Here is a 17,231-nt window from a genome sequence, read left to right on the forward strand (position 1 = left end):
ACGTAGCTATCGGAGACTTTCCACTCTCTAGGCATGGCATCGTGTCTCTTTAGGGAGTCTGTTGTGTCCAGGAACCGTCCACCTCTGTGTGTTTTGTGCTTGGCCACCTCCGGTAGATCTGGTTTGAAGGTAATGCTCCTTAGGATCCTCAGGCAACACCTGTGTAAGATCATGCAGATTGTGAAACTAGAGAGCTTAACGTAAAGCTGTTAGGACCTCTAGTTGGGTGATAATCTAGTAGCAAAACCTGGCAAATAAGTGGGATTTTAGTAGCCATTCAGGTGCCAAAGTGGTTCGAGCACCTCCAAATTAGGTAAGCTGAGCAAAGGGTTTAAGGGTCTAAATTTTGGATTTAGACATTTAAGGTTGTAGTTAAGTGCCTGCATCCCTTTTTGCATCTCAACCTTATTGCCTACATGGTAGTCAATCTCCTAGACAGTGATTAAGAACCATAGTAAAACAACTGACAGGATATAGTATGGAAAGGACTTTTGTGAACATTCTGTATCCAAGAAAATATCAGGATGGAAATTCTGAATATGAAAGGCCTGTACTCCACAAGAACCCTTTACAAAAGCGTTCTCTGAAGTAGAGAAGTTGTGGGACTGTTCTGCTGGTGTTGTGGGTGCTGCAGTGGAGGGGAAAAAACAGCCTAAATGGACAACAGAACAGTAGCGACATACAAAATCTTCAACTTTTAATTTGCTAAGCCAAGTCCAGGGATGAAATGTTATCCATACCACCAACATGTAAAGAAGGGTTCTTGTGTTAGGAGGGAGCTTCCCTTCCTCACAGCTGGAAAAGCACAAATGGGAATTGCTAGAGCAAGAGTACAAAAAAAGCCCCAGAACAACTAAAGGTTTTGTCCTTCAGTAAATTTCAGAACATCTGTTGTGCAAAATACATTGTATCAGTCCCTGAAAGGCAGATATTTAAAATATTTTTTTTACTGTTGTGGTAAGAGTTCTACAAAAATAGCTATCATTTCAGTATGCTTATGCAGCAGAGTCTACAAAGTTTAACTTACCTCTGAAAATAGGAAATTGCTATTGCTAAAAGTAAAAAAATCATGGAAACTTTCTTTTATCCTACATATTGCATTTTTTAGCTTTTTGATTGTGTAGATTGTTGGAAGGGTAACATACGTAGACATCTAAGCAATTCCTGGTCTCTGCCCTCTTTAAGGACTTTTGCTTAAATATTTAGGCTCAAGTAATGCTTTTTAAATAAAATTAAATTTATAATAATTATGCAAGAACATTTCAACGGTGATAGAGCACAAACTCCTTGTGTATTGTAGCTGCAGTGTACGTTTGGGCACGTCGCTCTTCAGTTTAGGAAGCCCTGCCTGTTTTATAAACAGATTATTAAAATAGCATCTATCACCTTGTGATCGAAAATCATTTTCCGATGGCCTGCAGAAAGCCGATTGTTCACGCGGCACATTTGTATTTCCAGCTCCTCCTCTGGTCACCCACGCTCTCGTTACGAAAATGCCTTGAAGAAGGGTGGCCAGCCCGGCGGCGCCTCCGTCAGCTCTGCGGAGCGAGCAGTAGCAGGGGGTCTTTGAGCTGTATGTGAGTGGGCAGCATGTCCTGGGGATAGCAGAACTGCCTCGGCAAAGCAGCGTTTGCACGGGTGAGGAGGGACCGCGAAGTGATGAGTTAGTGGAAAAAACGCAGGCAGCGTAGAAGGAAGAGAGCGAGCAAAATAACAAAGGACGCTCGTTCGCTTCTTAAAATCTGCAAAGCGCTACTGCAGTTGTACCACGGCCACCGAGGAGCGCGATAGCAGCGCTCGCTTCAAAGCCAGGGTCGCGTGCCCAAGGTGCTGCTTCTCCCTGGTGCAGGAAAAATGCAAGTCATGAGCTGCAACTTTGCTTTAGCAGCAGCAAGACGGAACAGCAGCTGCCAGATGCGTGTTGCTATTTCTGTTCGTGGTGCTGACACAGAAGAAGTTATGGTTTATTTACTGGGAGCTGCTTCATCTCTCTCTCTACTCATCTTCACAAACACAGCAATGAACATAGAAATGTTTGCTCCTTGTCCATGTAAGCAGTGTTCATGCTCGGTCACTGAGCACTGCATGACTTCTGCTAATTGAGGCTGCACTCCTTGCTTTTGTTAAAAGAGCTTGTTATGCCTGGCTCTTGAGTTTGTCCAAGAAACTGCTTATTTGTGCTAAAAAGAGAGGAAGCAAGGCCAGCCTCTTCGGCTGACTTTGCTTTTGATTGTGAAACTGAGATGTTACTTAGAAGCTGGTAATGACCTTTAATTTCTCATAGTAGTTGTTACTGTGGTAGAAGTTGTTTGTTGGGAACATAGAGTTCCTGAGGTTTGTGTAGTTGATCCACTGTTTCTGTGCATGTGGTCTGGCTCTTCCCTGAAAAAAAAAGTCTATGAAAATGGAAGTGCATCCTTTTAAAAGCATCCAGTCCCCTTTCTATGACCAATTTGGGCAGCAATGGCATCTATGCCATTTGGGGGCTGCCATTGCTTTTACACAGGTGAATCTGAATAGATGTTCCTGTAATATGTTGCGAAGTAGTACCGGTGCCCACCTTTTCAGCATTTTGAGCCCTTCAGAGATACAGTAAGTAAAATATATCATCTTCCATTACTGAAGTCAGCAGGTACTTCTAATGTACACTGCACATAACCTGGGTGAGGTAAGCACTTGCTGGAGCAATTCTTGTGAGTGGACCCATATTCAAAGGTCATCCTGTAAGCCAGTGAATTTAAGATGGTGCTTACTCTTTGCAAAAGTGCTTAAATAAATCATTACTTCTTTACTGAATATTACTAATCAAATTTACTAATTAAATAATTGTGGAAAACTTTATGCTCTGAGCAGAGCCCTTAGTCAGTGTTAATAATAGTACTTCTGTGTATCATGAAAGATTTAGTGCTTACATAAAGATGTATCCTGATCCACTCGGGCAACCTGGTGAACCTTTGCCGAAAATAGGGTCTCAAAATCTTTATTTTCTTTTGACGCTGTATTAGTTCAGGCTGTACCTGTGAGACAGCTTTATTAAACTTACCTACTGAGCCATCTCTTTGCCCGTTTCCTTTTGGAGGAAAGGAAACCTTCCTTTGGTTGCTCTGCCATGTTTCTCATCGTTATCATAGGCCTCATGCCTGTCCTGATTCTCATGGTGTCTCACTCAACAGGTTTCCCATTTTTCCTACAGAACTGGCTTTTCAGCCCAAGGAACTGTGGTTTGCATTTTCCCCTGTGACTGAACACAAGGGCATAGCTTTCATCTCACTCACTATTGCTGACGATAGATTGTTCTAGACTGCTTTCTTGCTGGTCTCCTGATCAAATAAAATATCGAACAAGGTAGACGTTGCATGGCATTTCCTTTTGTGGTTCTCAATGTATTGTGAAGGATTTCAGAACTTGTTAGTCAGACTGTGAATCTCCAGTGAGGACTGTAATCTCACTGCTTTACAACACGTGCAACTTGAAATCATAACAATCACAACTTGAAATTATAAAGCAGGACCAAGTTTGACAAGGAAACTCCACATTTACTTGGGTAACGTGGTATTTAAAAAATGTCCTGGTCAGAATACTGTGTGGTTCTGCTTACCCTTGTGTCAGTCTAATCTTCCTTGCTCTTAGGTTGTACTCCTGCTCATTTATTTTAAACATTTCCCACAAAGGCCTTGTCTGACCTGCCAACCTGTATCATCTCTAAGAAAGAGACAGGTTCTGCAGCTGAAATCCCTTGTGTGGCAAGCACAGCATAATTGTATTCTGCTTTACACCAGTACTATGGCTGGGTAAACAGAGATATACCCAATGGCAAATGAATAATCCTTTTCAGTGGTATCAATTTTCAGAGCTTTGGCTGCCTGAAATGAAATATCTGTTAGTATGTTTACCATTACCAGTCCAGATTCATCAGGCTGTATTGATTAAATTTTTGCACTGTAAAAATACCATTTTGAACCACAGCAAAATCGATAAAGGGTGAGGTTTTTTATATATACAAATTGGATTTGGATCAGGAAGAAAATATTCTTCATCAGATGAAAAATAAAGCTGAAAAAAAAAGTGTGATAAAAGATCTAAGAAGGGGAAAAAGTTTCTCTGTCGTTTCCCCCGCCTCTGCTGTATTTGCCCTTTGGACCTTTCTGTCTGTCTACTGATTACTTTTCTACACAAATAAATTTTCAAGCAAATTGAGGCTCCCAGTTTGGAAATGATACTTTCAGATAGGTGTAGCATTATCAGAAGCTACATTACGGTTTTCAAAAAAATGCAATTACATTCATATATTTTGAGATACACAATAGTGTTAATGGCAGCCTTCCTACCAGAAGTCAGAAGAGCTATTTATAGAGTACTTAATGCATCAGAAAGAAGTTCAATGAGATGATGGTAGGATTATTTCCAGAAAGCAATTAAAACCGTTGCTAGATTGATGGCAAAACATTCTGAGTAACAAACAGTGAGGATATGGCATTTTAGTTCCAGTGGTTTTATTTGATGTGTTGTGGCCTGTGGTAAGAAGATAAGAAAGGTAGTTAGATATCAGTGAGGCAACGCATGAGAAAGGCTTTCTGCATAAAGCTTACAGTAGAAAGGTTTAAAATGAAACAATGTTTGAAGAGTGGAGAAGTTTTGCCTTTGGTAGAAATAGTTGATCATTACGCAGTAACTGTGTCTGAATTATCCCAAATAATAGTCAGGGCTGTGCGAAGTTTAGATTGCCCCACTTTGTTCTGAAGACACTGACTATTCAGTAGTACTTTTCTGCAACTCTTGTCTCTGTGAGGAAGACCTGACCTCCTGAAGTACCTCATTGCCTCCCGGTCAACACCTCCTGGGATAATGCGGTTCGTAACATGAAGTAGAGAGCCAGGATCGAACCTTTATTCAGTGATTAGAGTGATTTCAGCTGTGCTATTTTTCAGTTGCCAGTGAGACCACCCAAAAGCTTATTTACTGGAATCATTAAGTTATTTCATAGCAAAAGCGATAGATCTACTGAAGACAAAATAGGAAATAGGGTATCAGTCATGTAATCGTGAGGGAAAGGGGGTACTTAATAGGAGGTCAAGTAATAGAAGACATCAAGAAGACTCTAGAATGATGTTTAAGGAGTTTAAGGAATGCCCACATGTTTGTGTAATGCACAGAAAACTGTAAATAGTCGTAATATCTTATGAGCCCCTCTAACATTATTCAGAGCCAGAAATGAGGGCAAATATGATTTGGAGTAGGACCTGTTTTCTCCTTGAGATTTTTTCCAAAATCGTGCCTCTTCTGCTTAACATAGCTTTATATGTTTGCTACAGTCTCTTGCTTCGTGACAGTGTCAGAAAGGATAAATATCAATAGCTGAATAAATTTAAACATTCTAGTCTGATAACAGACTGTAATAGAAAACTATTTCAGACACAAATGTGTCAGGTCGGGTGAGATGAATCTCTCTGTGTCTTTTGTTGGTATGGGCCACCAAGTCTCATTTTGTGCAAGAGCAGAATCTTTGGAAATGACTGTGGGAATTATTTTGGAGGTATATATGAGAACAAATTCAATGCGATAGTTTCACAGTGTTCATGTAATTAACATTAAAGTGTTGTTTTGAATTTATTCACACAAATATAACAAACAGCTCCAACTCACAAATTGTTGTGGTATTGTGAGATGATCTTTAATGTTGTTTCATTGTCAGACATCTAAGTGTACGATGCGTGGAGAGGACAAGAAGTATTGCAGCAGCAGAATTTAGATTGAGAGAATAGTTGTCTGAAGATAGTGTGGTGGTGGTATGGATTGCCTAGTCCTGTTGTAGGTTCTCTGTTGCTGGGAGCTTTTAAGGGATGCCAGCCATGATTTCGTTTGGAAGAAGGAAGAATAGATGATCATGTGAAGCCCTTTGCGCCTCTGTTTTCTATAAATCTACATTAAAATAGGTAAACCGGGCTATGCGCATAGATACCTGTCAGAACTCTGTGTTATTTTAGTATTCTGACAGTAGAGCAGTAGAGGCTTCCTTTTTTTTTTTCCCCCCAAACAGTTGCCAGTCATTCAGTGGTGATCTATCATGTTGATTTATTTTTGTACCAAATTTCACATAAAGTTCTATGGCATTTTCCCATCAAGCGTTGCTTGGTGCTCTGAAGGATAGGGCGAAGGTATAGCAGCAATTGTTGGGGAATGCATCTTTGCTGCCTTTTCCACACAGGAACCTGATTTCTGCTTGCCAGAGGAAACATGTTCACTAAAGCTGGCAGCTGACAGCCAAAGACTTCAAAATTAATGTTTTGCAGATACTTCCAAGTCCTTTTGATTTCCAGCTCAGGCTTGAAGAGCAGGTGCCACTGAATTCTGGCACAGCCCATGTAATACTTCTGTGTTGCCTCTGTGGAAAAACTGTCCCTAGCTTGACAGTTTATTGGCATAGCTGTGGTTGGCTAAGAATGTAAAAAATTGTACACCTAACTGACATACTGTGACGCTGTTGGAGAAGGCTAGATTAGATGCAGTTATAACATCCAGATTGCCAAAGGAGTTTATTTAAATTGGGAAAATAATAGAAGCTGTACCATAAAAATAATATCTCTTCTGGTACAGATATGTAAAACTTGGTATCTACATTAAACCTCTATAGTGCACTTTCTCAGGTAGCCTTCTCTAGGGGGGGCAACTTTCCGTTCGGTTTTACTGAAAAAAAATAGCTTAAGTCCTTTTGAAACTCCTAAAACTTTAAATTTTTGAACTTTTTTTGCAGTGTAAAAAATTATATTAATAAAGTCAGTTGCTGAAAATGAAAGCTAGAACAGAGTTGTCTCCAGGACACAGCGGGAAGGTAATTTAAAAAGCTCAGGAACATTGTTCAAATTATCATGCAAGCTTATTAAATGCAATGTATATTTAAATTGAAAAAACTTTCTTTATTAGGCCTAGATAGGTGATATTTTGCTGCCTCCAGCAGTTAAGCTTATTGGGTGAAAGTCAGGATAGATTAATTTCTAATCTTTATGGAAAACCACTTATTAAAAAATGGATAGCAAAATTATGAATATGATACTTAAGGTTTAGACTGTCTGTAGAACAAGACTCACCGCTGAATGTGAAGAAAAGTAAAATGAGTGTTTTCATAGTAAGTATTTCACCACTTTTGTTTACATATAGTTTTGTATTCTTAGCATGATTTTCTAAGAGTTATTTCTGAAACATGTCAAATTAACATTAAAATCTTCCCTTATCATTACAAATTATAAAATATTTAGCTTTAATTTCCCTTTTCATATCACATAAGTAGAAACTTATTATAAAACACATTTGAAAGAACTCATTGTTGACTTAGATAATTAAAATGAAGAGTGTGGAGTGAATTTTTAATGCTTTTTAGATTAGCTCAGGAATGATCAACATATTTGTCTCCTTCTCAAGAATATGTACAAATAATGCTTCACAGCTCACATTTGCTTTCTTCCAAGAAAATTAATGAGCCTTCAGAATTAAGGACATGTCAGTAAAAATTCTAGACCGAGTTGAACGTTTTTTAAGTCTCTTATTCATTAATTGGTTTAAGTCTGAGGTCCCTGAATTTTAGATTCAGTAAAGACTGTATTTCATGAAAGTCTATAAGAAACTGCAGGGGTCGGTTGAGGACAGGTCCCAGCAATTTGCCAGCACGTTGCTTGCAGTGAGTCTGCACAGCTGAGCTTTTTTTTAAAATAAGGAAATTAACTTTCCAGCCCTACACTTCGAGAACCTTGTTTTGATTGCAAAGTGTACAGGTACAAAAACTGAAACAGGGCCACGAATTACTATGAATTAGGGTGGCCGTTGGTTTCATGGGAGCCGTGAAAATTCACGCCTCCTGAGGATCTGGTCTGTTAGCCACAGACCAGCCTTCACCACCCACACTCCACAAGACCTGCCTAGAGCTCAGGCCGGCAAGCTGGGCAGGCGTATGAACACTGAACAGTGAGCGACCAAGAGGAGTGGGAGAGGAGATGGCTTTTGCGTAAGCCTACAAGCCTAGACACCAACACGGTTGAGGGACTTCACAAATTGCACGTGTTGCACCGTACGTTGTGAGAATGATTGACAATTAACGTAACAGCATAACTAAAGGCTTGTGATGTAATATCCCCGGGTCGACTAATCCAAACTGTATCTCTTGTCACCTGCCTCCCTTATTACCTTACACAAGTCGCCTCCCCCTTGCTCTTGTCCTTTGCGGTCCGACGATGGCACAACTCACGGCTTCTCAGCAGGACGGTCCCCGTCCCGGCTGTGACCTCCATCTCCTCCCTTGCCCTGCCTGTGTTGCCCTTTTGATCCCTCAGTGGGCTGATTTAGCTTAGCAAGCTGTCAGGTATTAACTCAGAAAAATAAAGTGAATAATCATCTGCCAGTTTCATGATCTGAATCAGCTCACCACGGTTCTCCAGCTCCAGGCAGAGCCAGGAGATGGATGGAGAGGAGGGGGAGTGGAATAGCAGTTTCAGTCAGAGGAGACATCTTTGGCTGTCTCAACTGCTGCACCTACCCACAGCTCAAAGCCCTTGCCCCACTGTGCTGGTCCCTTGTGGAGGACCCACTGCATTTTAGGGTGTTTCTGCGTCCTGTAGGACCAACTGCTATGGAAGGAGGAAGATGCTCCATTGGGCAGAACAGTCGCTTGGTGTCTGACTTGCTGTCCAACTTCAGTGCTGCCTGAATTTTTACCACATCAGCTTTGTTTGAAGCTATTTACCTATTTCGAGTTACTGTATTGTTTCCCATCGCATTCGGTCACTGTCCACTCACTCAAGTGTCTCATTTTGTCTAGTTTGCTGTGGAAACCCAGTCTCCCCATGCAAACACAACTGCTAGTGTGGCTCCCCGCTATGCTGATATTTCTGTACTTGTTTATCTACAGGAGGAGCTAAGGAATTGTTTTGCTTTAAAAACAGGACAGCCTGAACTGATAATGCTCTTTTTAATCTTAGCTGTTTGAATTAGTTGTGGCTTAAAGCCGCAGGTACTACTGTGGCATTAATAGGATGATGTTAGGCTTGATTTCCTTTGCTTTGCATGAGAAGTCTGGGGAGAACCTTGGATTTGTGTGGCAGAAGAATACATTGTCATGGTGAACAGCATTTCTGAAGCCTCATATTAAATCACCAAAACAAATTTAATTCTCAAGATTGGCCTCAGTGACCGTAAGTCTGAGTTGGCTGAGCAGCAGGACAACGAGGGTAACTGAGGAAAGTGTCTGGGCCAAACTAAGAAACCAGGTTTCATTACACCTGGTGCTTACAGGATTGGTTTTGATTTGCATCAAAGAAGATTTAGATTAAATATTTGGGGGGAAAAAATGCATTGCTGGAAGGAAAGGCAAGAGCTAGGTGAGATCATTCCAGGATCCCTCTGCCAGAACAGGTTTGACACACACTGGTTTTGTAACACTTTTCACTCAGTTACTGGTATCTGGTTACTGTGCCCTGACTTGCTGGCAGAAATGAGGTGTGAAAACTGAATAACTGGGCACGGGACAACTAACCTAACATTTCCTATCACACAGAGCCAGTTTGGGGTCCAGAACTTGTGCCACTGTGTTGTCTTTCCAAGACAACGTGGTTGGGATAGAGGAAGCCGCTGTATTCCAATAGGCAAAAAATAAAGGAAAATTTGTTTGGCTGTGCACAATCTTATGTGGGCAAACAGAATAAAAAAAAATGAGCCTTGTGAGTGAAGACTATATACTGACTGACCTAGGATATTTTTTGATGAGATAGGAAATCTTGTATCTCCACTTCATTAATCTGGTTGAATTTAGGAGCTTAAATAGTGTTTAAACATTTTATTCCTTGTGTGAAGCGTGGGCACAACAATGGAAAACTTTCAAACGTTTTAAGATCCATTTAATTTAGGGGTTGTAAAATAGGAATATGTGCAAGATCTACATCCCTATGGTAGGGATGTGCCTACGTTGCCTTTGGCTCCATGCTGCTACTTCTTTTGTTTGTTTGGAAGGTGAGTTTGTCGTGATTAGACTCTGCTGGGTAGACAGACAGAGGCGAGGCAGGCGTGCATGCCACGTGTGGGAATGTGTTCAAGGTTTTCCACAGCTGGTTCTTTGATTTATTTACCGATGGAGAAGTGGTGGGAGCTGGTAGAGCTGCTGACACAATTGGAAGCTCGATGTATCGCTTTGTTTCCCCACTTCAGCCGTTCCAGCCTACATTACCACTTCTGTATACTGAAGCCTACAATATGCCCTGAAGTTTTGGCATCAGTTGAACTAAGCCAGTCCCACAACTGCAAAAAACTGCATAGTAGACACTCAATCCAGAAGGGTCAGAAAAAACATCTAGTCCAACCCAGCATAGTGTAAACTCCAGAATATTTCTTAAAATCCTCTTAACAATCTTTACCACTTAGAGTAAAATACCAAAAGCAATGATTATAATGAACTAGAGGGAGATCAGGAGAGATCAAAGGCATCCCTCTAGCAGCCTAAATCCTTGAAGTAGCAGGTAATTTGTTAGATTTAATTCTCAGGAGTTAGCCCGTGCCCCAAGCTATAAAGATAAGTTAAAATAATACCAGTGGGCCTCTGCCAGGCTGGCCTGGGGGTGATTCTTTGTGATCCCAGATCTGGTGGGATCAGTTGACTTGCTGATCATAGGAGCAAGTATTTAGGGGAGTTCAGTGCCAATGAAATAACAGAGCAAGTCTCCCCCTTAGTCCTCTGAGCGGTCTCCCGGGTTTCCAAGGAACAAACAAGCAACAAAACAAAAGAGCCAAGCCAAGTTACGCAGCAAGGGGGAAGAAATCCTTCCCAGCACCTGCAGGCAGGCAGTCCAAGGCATGAAGCATTAGATTAATAAATCGTCGGCAGGCAGCAATCAAGTCTTTCTAAGGGATAATGCCCCAGGCTCAGCACGGTTTTTCGTTTGAATATAGCAGAGCAGTCTCTTTCCTTGTCTTATATACTCTTTTGCAGGACTATCGTCAGATAATTATGTTTATCTTGTACTCCACTATAACACAAGTCCATCTGAATAGTAAAATTAATTATTTTTTTATGTAGCTGATTTTGACTTCCTCAGGACAGTACTTCACAGTTTTTCTTACTGAATTTTATCTTGGGTTCTTTACCATGCCTTCTGCTTCTGAAGGTGATTTTGAGTTTGACCATGCTCTTCTGGTTTGTCGCTCACCTTTTCTTTTGATTGCACTCTGTGCCATCACTCCAGCTATTAACAAAAATAAGAGCTAGACTAACTTGAGACAGAGCCTGGCACGTCTGCGATGCCACTGTGCAGTTCCATTTCTGTGCTGCTTTTTTCTCGGTGTTAAAATTATTTGAATTGATAACATTTCAATTTAAACTTTAAAAACTTTGCTTGGTATATACAGTGACAGCATTTGTCACTACAAATGCGTTTAAGAATGTTTATATACAATAGTTCCAAGATATAAATGATCATTGTTTAAAATCTGTCAAGGGAAAAATCTTGCAACGACTAAATATGTAACACTGACATTTGAAATCAGATCAGACACGATTATTTGGCTTGCACTTGTAGTGCTATCAGCTGCTTTCCGAGAGGAAGAAGGAGGAAACATTTCTGTGGCAGGTTAATTGCAGAATAACAAGCAAATTCTCTCTTGACACTAATTATTCTAAATAAATTCAAACTACATAGAACCTTTTTATAATGAACCCATTCTTTTCACAGAACAACTTTGGTCTAAGTGGAAGTAGAATTGCAATTGGCATATTGTGATGTATTGAAACAATTCAGGACTTTCATTCCACTTCTCGATAAGTGGTGTTCTCCAATGCCCGGGTAGAGAAATTGTTCTGAGTGCAATGAAGGAGGTACTCCTGTCTTCCCAAAACAGCTTTGCTGGTTTCTTAGTAGTTGGCTCATGAGGGCCAGGAAGGAAAAATGTTTTAATCCTTGAAAGCTATTTTAGAACTAGGCAGATCTGCGTGGCCTGTAAGTCATGTAATATCGTATACTGCTGTCAGAGCGGCGTGCTTGCTCTTCTTCTTTCTCACTGTTACCTTTCTGGTGGCTCTTCTTACTGTAAGTGAAGGCCATTTTGCCATCGCTACAATTGTCTGAATATCTCAAAGACTTTTGCTTGTATGTATTTAGTGTGCCACCTGATCCTTTAATTCAGCTCACTTGCAATATTTGAGTTTATACGAGATTTCAGAACTGAGCCAGTGCGACCTGGGAACAGGCACGGCATGCTGTTGTTAAAAGGCCTCAGCTGAAATCGGTCAAAAGATATGGACTTTTTCAGGTCATTGTTTGTCTGGTTTAGACCCGTTGCCCTAGCATTTGCAAAGCCATCATTTCTGCAGTCCCCACCCCAAGCAAATAAATGGTCTTGCAAGGAAATGCTAAAGAAGGAGGCAGCCAGATTGTGCAAGGTTTGTACTGGGTGATGAAATCCCGTATTTGATCCAACTGATAAGCGATATTAGTATAGAAGTGATTAAATTTAGTATCGGTGCAAAGTCTATTTGCAGTAGGAAATTGCTGTTTCACATTATGTATTTTTGTAATCCTGTGCAGAGCTATGTACGCTGGACTGTGGCAGCCATGGCGTCTGTTCAAGAGGGATATGCCAGTGCGAAGAGGGCTGGGTGGGACCAACCTGTGAAGAACGTACCTGCCACTCGCACTGCGCGGAACACGGCCAGTGCAAGGACGGGAAGTGTGAGTGCAGCCCTGGATGGGAAGGGGACCACTGCACCATTGGTAAGGGCGCTTTGTGCCTCTAGAAATAAAATACGTAAAACCTTAACCAGTTACACAAAGATCTGCCATAGCCATCAGTCTGATCCAAGTCATTTTTGGAAAAAACAGAGACCCAGAATCAGGCCAGGTGTAAAAAGGTGCCTCTGCACTGATGGTGCACCCTGCTTGTCCCTCAGTGCAGCTTTCTGTTTAGAGGAAAAAACATTGATGAATTGATTTTTAAAAAAAAAAAACACACAAAAGAAAGATATCTCAGTCCTAACATATCTTTGGGTTGTGTTCATATGTGAACTTTGAGTCAGGAAGGAAAAAAATGTTCAAGAAATAGAAGGTGTGAGGGGATGAAGCTTTTGTTCAGCTTAAGTAATTCTTGCATTAAGTCTCTTGCCTTCATGTCTGAGGATTTACATATTTTACTTATTACTAGAGGTGCTTTTTCTATAGTTGGCTTCTAACAATATTCCTAATACGGTAAAGCTTTCAGATCGTTTTAGAAGTCATTACTCTACTATACAAATGTAATAGTTGTATTTTTAATGAAATACAACAGGTTTTTGCAAAGTCTAATAGTGTTTCTCCCTAAAATGTCCCAGAACAAGATTATTTATTATTGTTTTAGTTGTTTATAATAGCAGGGTATCTAATTTTTAGAGGTAAGCAGTGTAAGCTCTCATGCTTGCTTCTTGGAAAAAAGTAGAATGTTTTATCTTCATCTTGATCATTTTAAGCTAATTCATTCCCTGGCTCTAGAATTTACTAAATCAGGTTTGCTAAATCAAGAATCAGGTTTGTGAAGGAGCAACAGCCTAATTTTCTAAAGGTTGTGTAGAGCAAATCCAGAAAAGGACTAAAATAATTAAGAAGATAAATAGAGCTGCTCATCCCATTGTAGGCACTGCCAGGTATGACCCAAGCTGTCCTCTGCATGCTTGTCATCAAATGGAGAACAATCACATACGCAATGTGTTTTGATCACAGTAGCAGGAATAGGTCTGACTGCAGTAAGAGGGAGATATTTTATATCTAACCAACAGGTGGCAAGCCATAAGCAAGTGGTGTCTGTATTTTCATTTGGGTACAGAAGTTCAATCCATCTCAGTTTTGTTCTTTTCTTTTTTAAGCTCACTACTTAGATGCTCTTCGAGGTAAGTTTTTTCATATCAGCATTGCGAAAGAATAATGAAAAGATGAAAGTATTGGCGATGGAGTGTTTTGTGTTACCTGTTTTGTCTGAGCTTCTGTACTGCTAAGTTGCCAGAATAGAGAAAACATTTGTTTATGGAGAGAGAGAGGGAGGGAGGGAGAGAGAGAGACAGAGACAGAGACAGAGCGAGATTTACAGAAGAAAATGCAGGTGTTAACAAATAATGTGCTCAACTCATTTGCAAAGTTGTAGCAATGTAAGCATGTTTCATGTTTTATGTGGCCATCTGATGTGCTATGTTAGGCAAATCAGGTTTTTTGCTCTTGCTTACCATTCCAAAGTAATGACAGAGCTGAGGACTTGCTCAAAAAAACTTTGTGTTGATCCTGTCTTCCATGACAACAAAAACTTGCCCCTTTTTTTTTTACTTGTGCTTGAAGCAAGTTTCTTTTGAGAGAGAAGTACACTTTTTTAAAAGCTGTCTGTGCTAGATGTGATACAGTTCTCTTCAAATCATTTGATACAAGAGTTAAATTTTATGTTGTTTTGTGTCTGGTGCTGTTCATTTGATTTCCGTGCCTTGCCGCAGGTCCTGCTTGGTCATGTCAGCGCAAGTACCTTCCCCGAGTTTGACAGCAGTCCCTCAGTCCCAGCCATGCTGTGCGGAGCAATGATGCACATTGCCCCTTGCAAAAATGCTGCTAGCTGAAATATCAAAGTAACCGATATTCCAGGAAGACCTGGGTGTTTGTTTCGTGTTTGCTATTTTATTTCTTCAGAATTAGATAATAATAAAATCATGTAGGCATTCATTTGATTACATTTATAGTCTTAGAGGATAACCACCCATAGCAGCAAAATCGAATCATATACAAGAAATTAATTAACTCAGCAGGACAGTGAATTGCGGTGGAATAACACCCCCGTTACCCAGAACAGCTCTCACATCCTGCCCTTTCCCCCAGCTCCCCGAAAGAGGCAAATAATTGGCTTTTGTAGTGTATCTGGTAGTGGCCAACCTCATGCTATTTTAGAGCAGCAACTTCCAGAATTCCAGTGTGAGAAAACGGTGCCACCTATCTCCGGCTCTTCCGAGCAAGATGGTCAGACTCTCCAATCCCCCTGTTTGCAGATATGGTTGATAAACTGTGCCGAGGGTGAGGAGGAGAGAGGTGATGTGTCTAGTGTAAAGTTGCCAGGAGATGTGCTGCACGCTGGGATGTAAGTCACAACGTGACAGACCGGTCGTACAGATTTTCTGACCCTGGTCGGCTCCTCCAAAGTCCTTTTGGAGCATCTTGGGGCTGCCAAACACGTATGCAGACTGAGGCCTTCTCTTTCTTCCTCAAAACAAATTCTCTCTGATAACACGCGTTGACGTTCAGTATCAAGTACAGAAGGGCTTTCAGTTCCTGTATGTCCGTGCTGGCAAAAAGAAAGGAGCCCTCTTAGAAGGGATGCCACTTGTGCTGTCAAGCTTATTGCTGAGCTTTATCCACTGTCCTTTGGCTCCATGTGTGACATGGTGAGGATTTGCCAAATGTCTGAGTTGGCACCAAACTATGCAAGCAGATGGACATGAGTGTACACATCCAAGAGACAATTCCTCTCTCACTCTTAGAGGCAAGAGATCTAGCTGAGAATGTCCAAATTACTATTGATTCAGAGTTTACAAATACATAATCCAGAGGATGCTACAGTCATTGTTCCAGTTTTGATCTAGAATCAGAGCCACTGAAGGGCAAGTGTTTGTCATATGTGAATCAGCTGTAATGTGAAGGAAGTGGAACTAGACGTTGGAAGGAAATGCTCCCTCATTTGCCTTCTGTGGAAAGAGTTGCATTGTAGCATAAATCAAATTGGCTTTTTCTCAGTCAGCTGACTATTTGTGAACAGAATAAAAAGGTCACCTCCACTCCCTGCGATGTGTAGGATTATGTCCACAAATGCCAGTTAGTCATTTAAACAGTTTCCCATGTATATCTTTGATATAAACGTTGATGATGTATACGCCTTCCTTGGAGATCTACAACTTATTTTTCCGTAAGTAGAGAAAGAGACAGACAAGGCAGACTGCTAAATATCTTCTTATAAGTTTACTCATATTTTTCCTGAGCACAAAATGTTACACACTAAAAAAGCCTCATTCCTCACTGAGAAATGACTTTTGGGCAAGCGAAGGGAGGGACCAGGATGGGTATTTTTTCATATTTGGCCAAAAATATAAACGGCTTGCAAGGGAGCTGCAATCATTTGAAGGCAGTGAGTATAATACTATATGAAAGAATGTTAAAGAATAATGGCAACTGTAAAAGAAGAGAAGAAAACTCCTCCATGAAGGCTTCTTTTTTACATTTTCTTTTCTAGATGGCTGCCCAGGTCTCTGTTATGGAAATGGGAGGTGCACTCTTGATCAGAACGGATGGCACTGTGTTTGTCAAGTGGGCTGGAGTGGCTCGGGATGTAACGTTGTCATGGAAATGGTGTGTGGAGATAACCTGGACAATGATGGAGGTATGATACATAACTCATGTCTATTTGTTTATTTGTCACATCCTTGATTGTCATTTGAATCTGTAGTTTGGGTGTATGTTTTCCTTTTTATCACAGAATGCCAATGTTTGTCTGTTCACTCAAGACAGTTGTTCCACTGACTTCATCTGAAGCAGTGCAGTGAGGGAACAGACCCTTGTGCTAGATGTTATTCAAGGCAGAAATTATGTATGTGCTATACCTAACATCCCAGTACTTGATTTTTTTTTTTTCTTTAAAAAAAAAAAAAGTGAAACAAGTAATTTCTTCTATCTCCTTTCCACTCTACCTCATAACTCTGTCATCTATTTCAGAAAAGACAGCCAATGGATACCCAAATGAAAAAACCTCTGTGCCTGTCAAAATGCATCCAGGGTTTAGTTTTATGTTAATATTAAATGAATACATTTGCAAGCATACCGTGTACATTTAGAGATGCTTTTTTAACGTTAATCTCTTTCTTAATGTTTCCACTGAGACACAGCACAGTTCTTGCAATTATCTGGACCTACATTTGAACGAATGTTGAGTAGGCTAGTGTAGAAAGTATGCAGAAGTAATTTTTGAAAGTACAATAAACAGAGCCCTGTACTAAAATAATCGTTTGCTCTTTTCTACCAGTTGAAGCACTGGGTGCTCCCTACCTCAGACCTCTGTAGTCCTGATTCATTCTAAGGCTGCAGAAGTTTTAGGTGTGCTGGGAAAAACATAGTTCTTTCTTAAGTTAGTCTCTGCCTCCTTTCCAGTAGTTCATTCTAATACACGAGCTAGTGCTTTTTTTTCAGGAAAAACATCTAGATTCTATTTCAAAC

The 17,231-nt window shown here is 40.6% G+C and overlaps 1 protein-coding gene across 3 annotated transcripts in view; it reads left to right on the top strand.

Moving 5' to 3' along the window:
• The window catches only part of TENM1 (teneurin transmembrane protein 1), a 348,313-nt gene that overhangs the window by 232,004 nt on the left and 99,078 nt on the right, over window positions 1-17,231 (top strand). For 2 of the 3 annotated variants that reach the window (XM_069811008.1, XM_069811009.1), the window contains 3 exons: window positions 12,558-12,743; window positions 13,865-13,888; window positions 16,255-16,401. In XM_069811008.1, the coding sequence (XP_069667109.1) occupies window positions 12,558-12,743; window positions 13,865-13,888; window positions 16,255-16,401 (357 nt within the window). The remainder of the gene's footprint in view (window positions 1-12,557; window positions 12,744-13,864; window positions 13,889-16,254; window positions 16,402-17,231) is intronic. The other variant, XM_069811010.1, reaches the window with a different exon arrangement.

This window comes from Haliaeetus albicilla, chromosome 23 (genome assembly GCF_947461875.1).
Source record: "Haliaeetus albicilla chromosome 23, bHalAlb1.1, whole genome shotgun sequence".
NCBI classification, from domain to species: Eukaryota; Metazoa; Chordata; class Aves; order Accipitriformes; family Accipitridae; genus Haliaeetus; species Haliaeetus albicilla.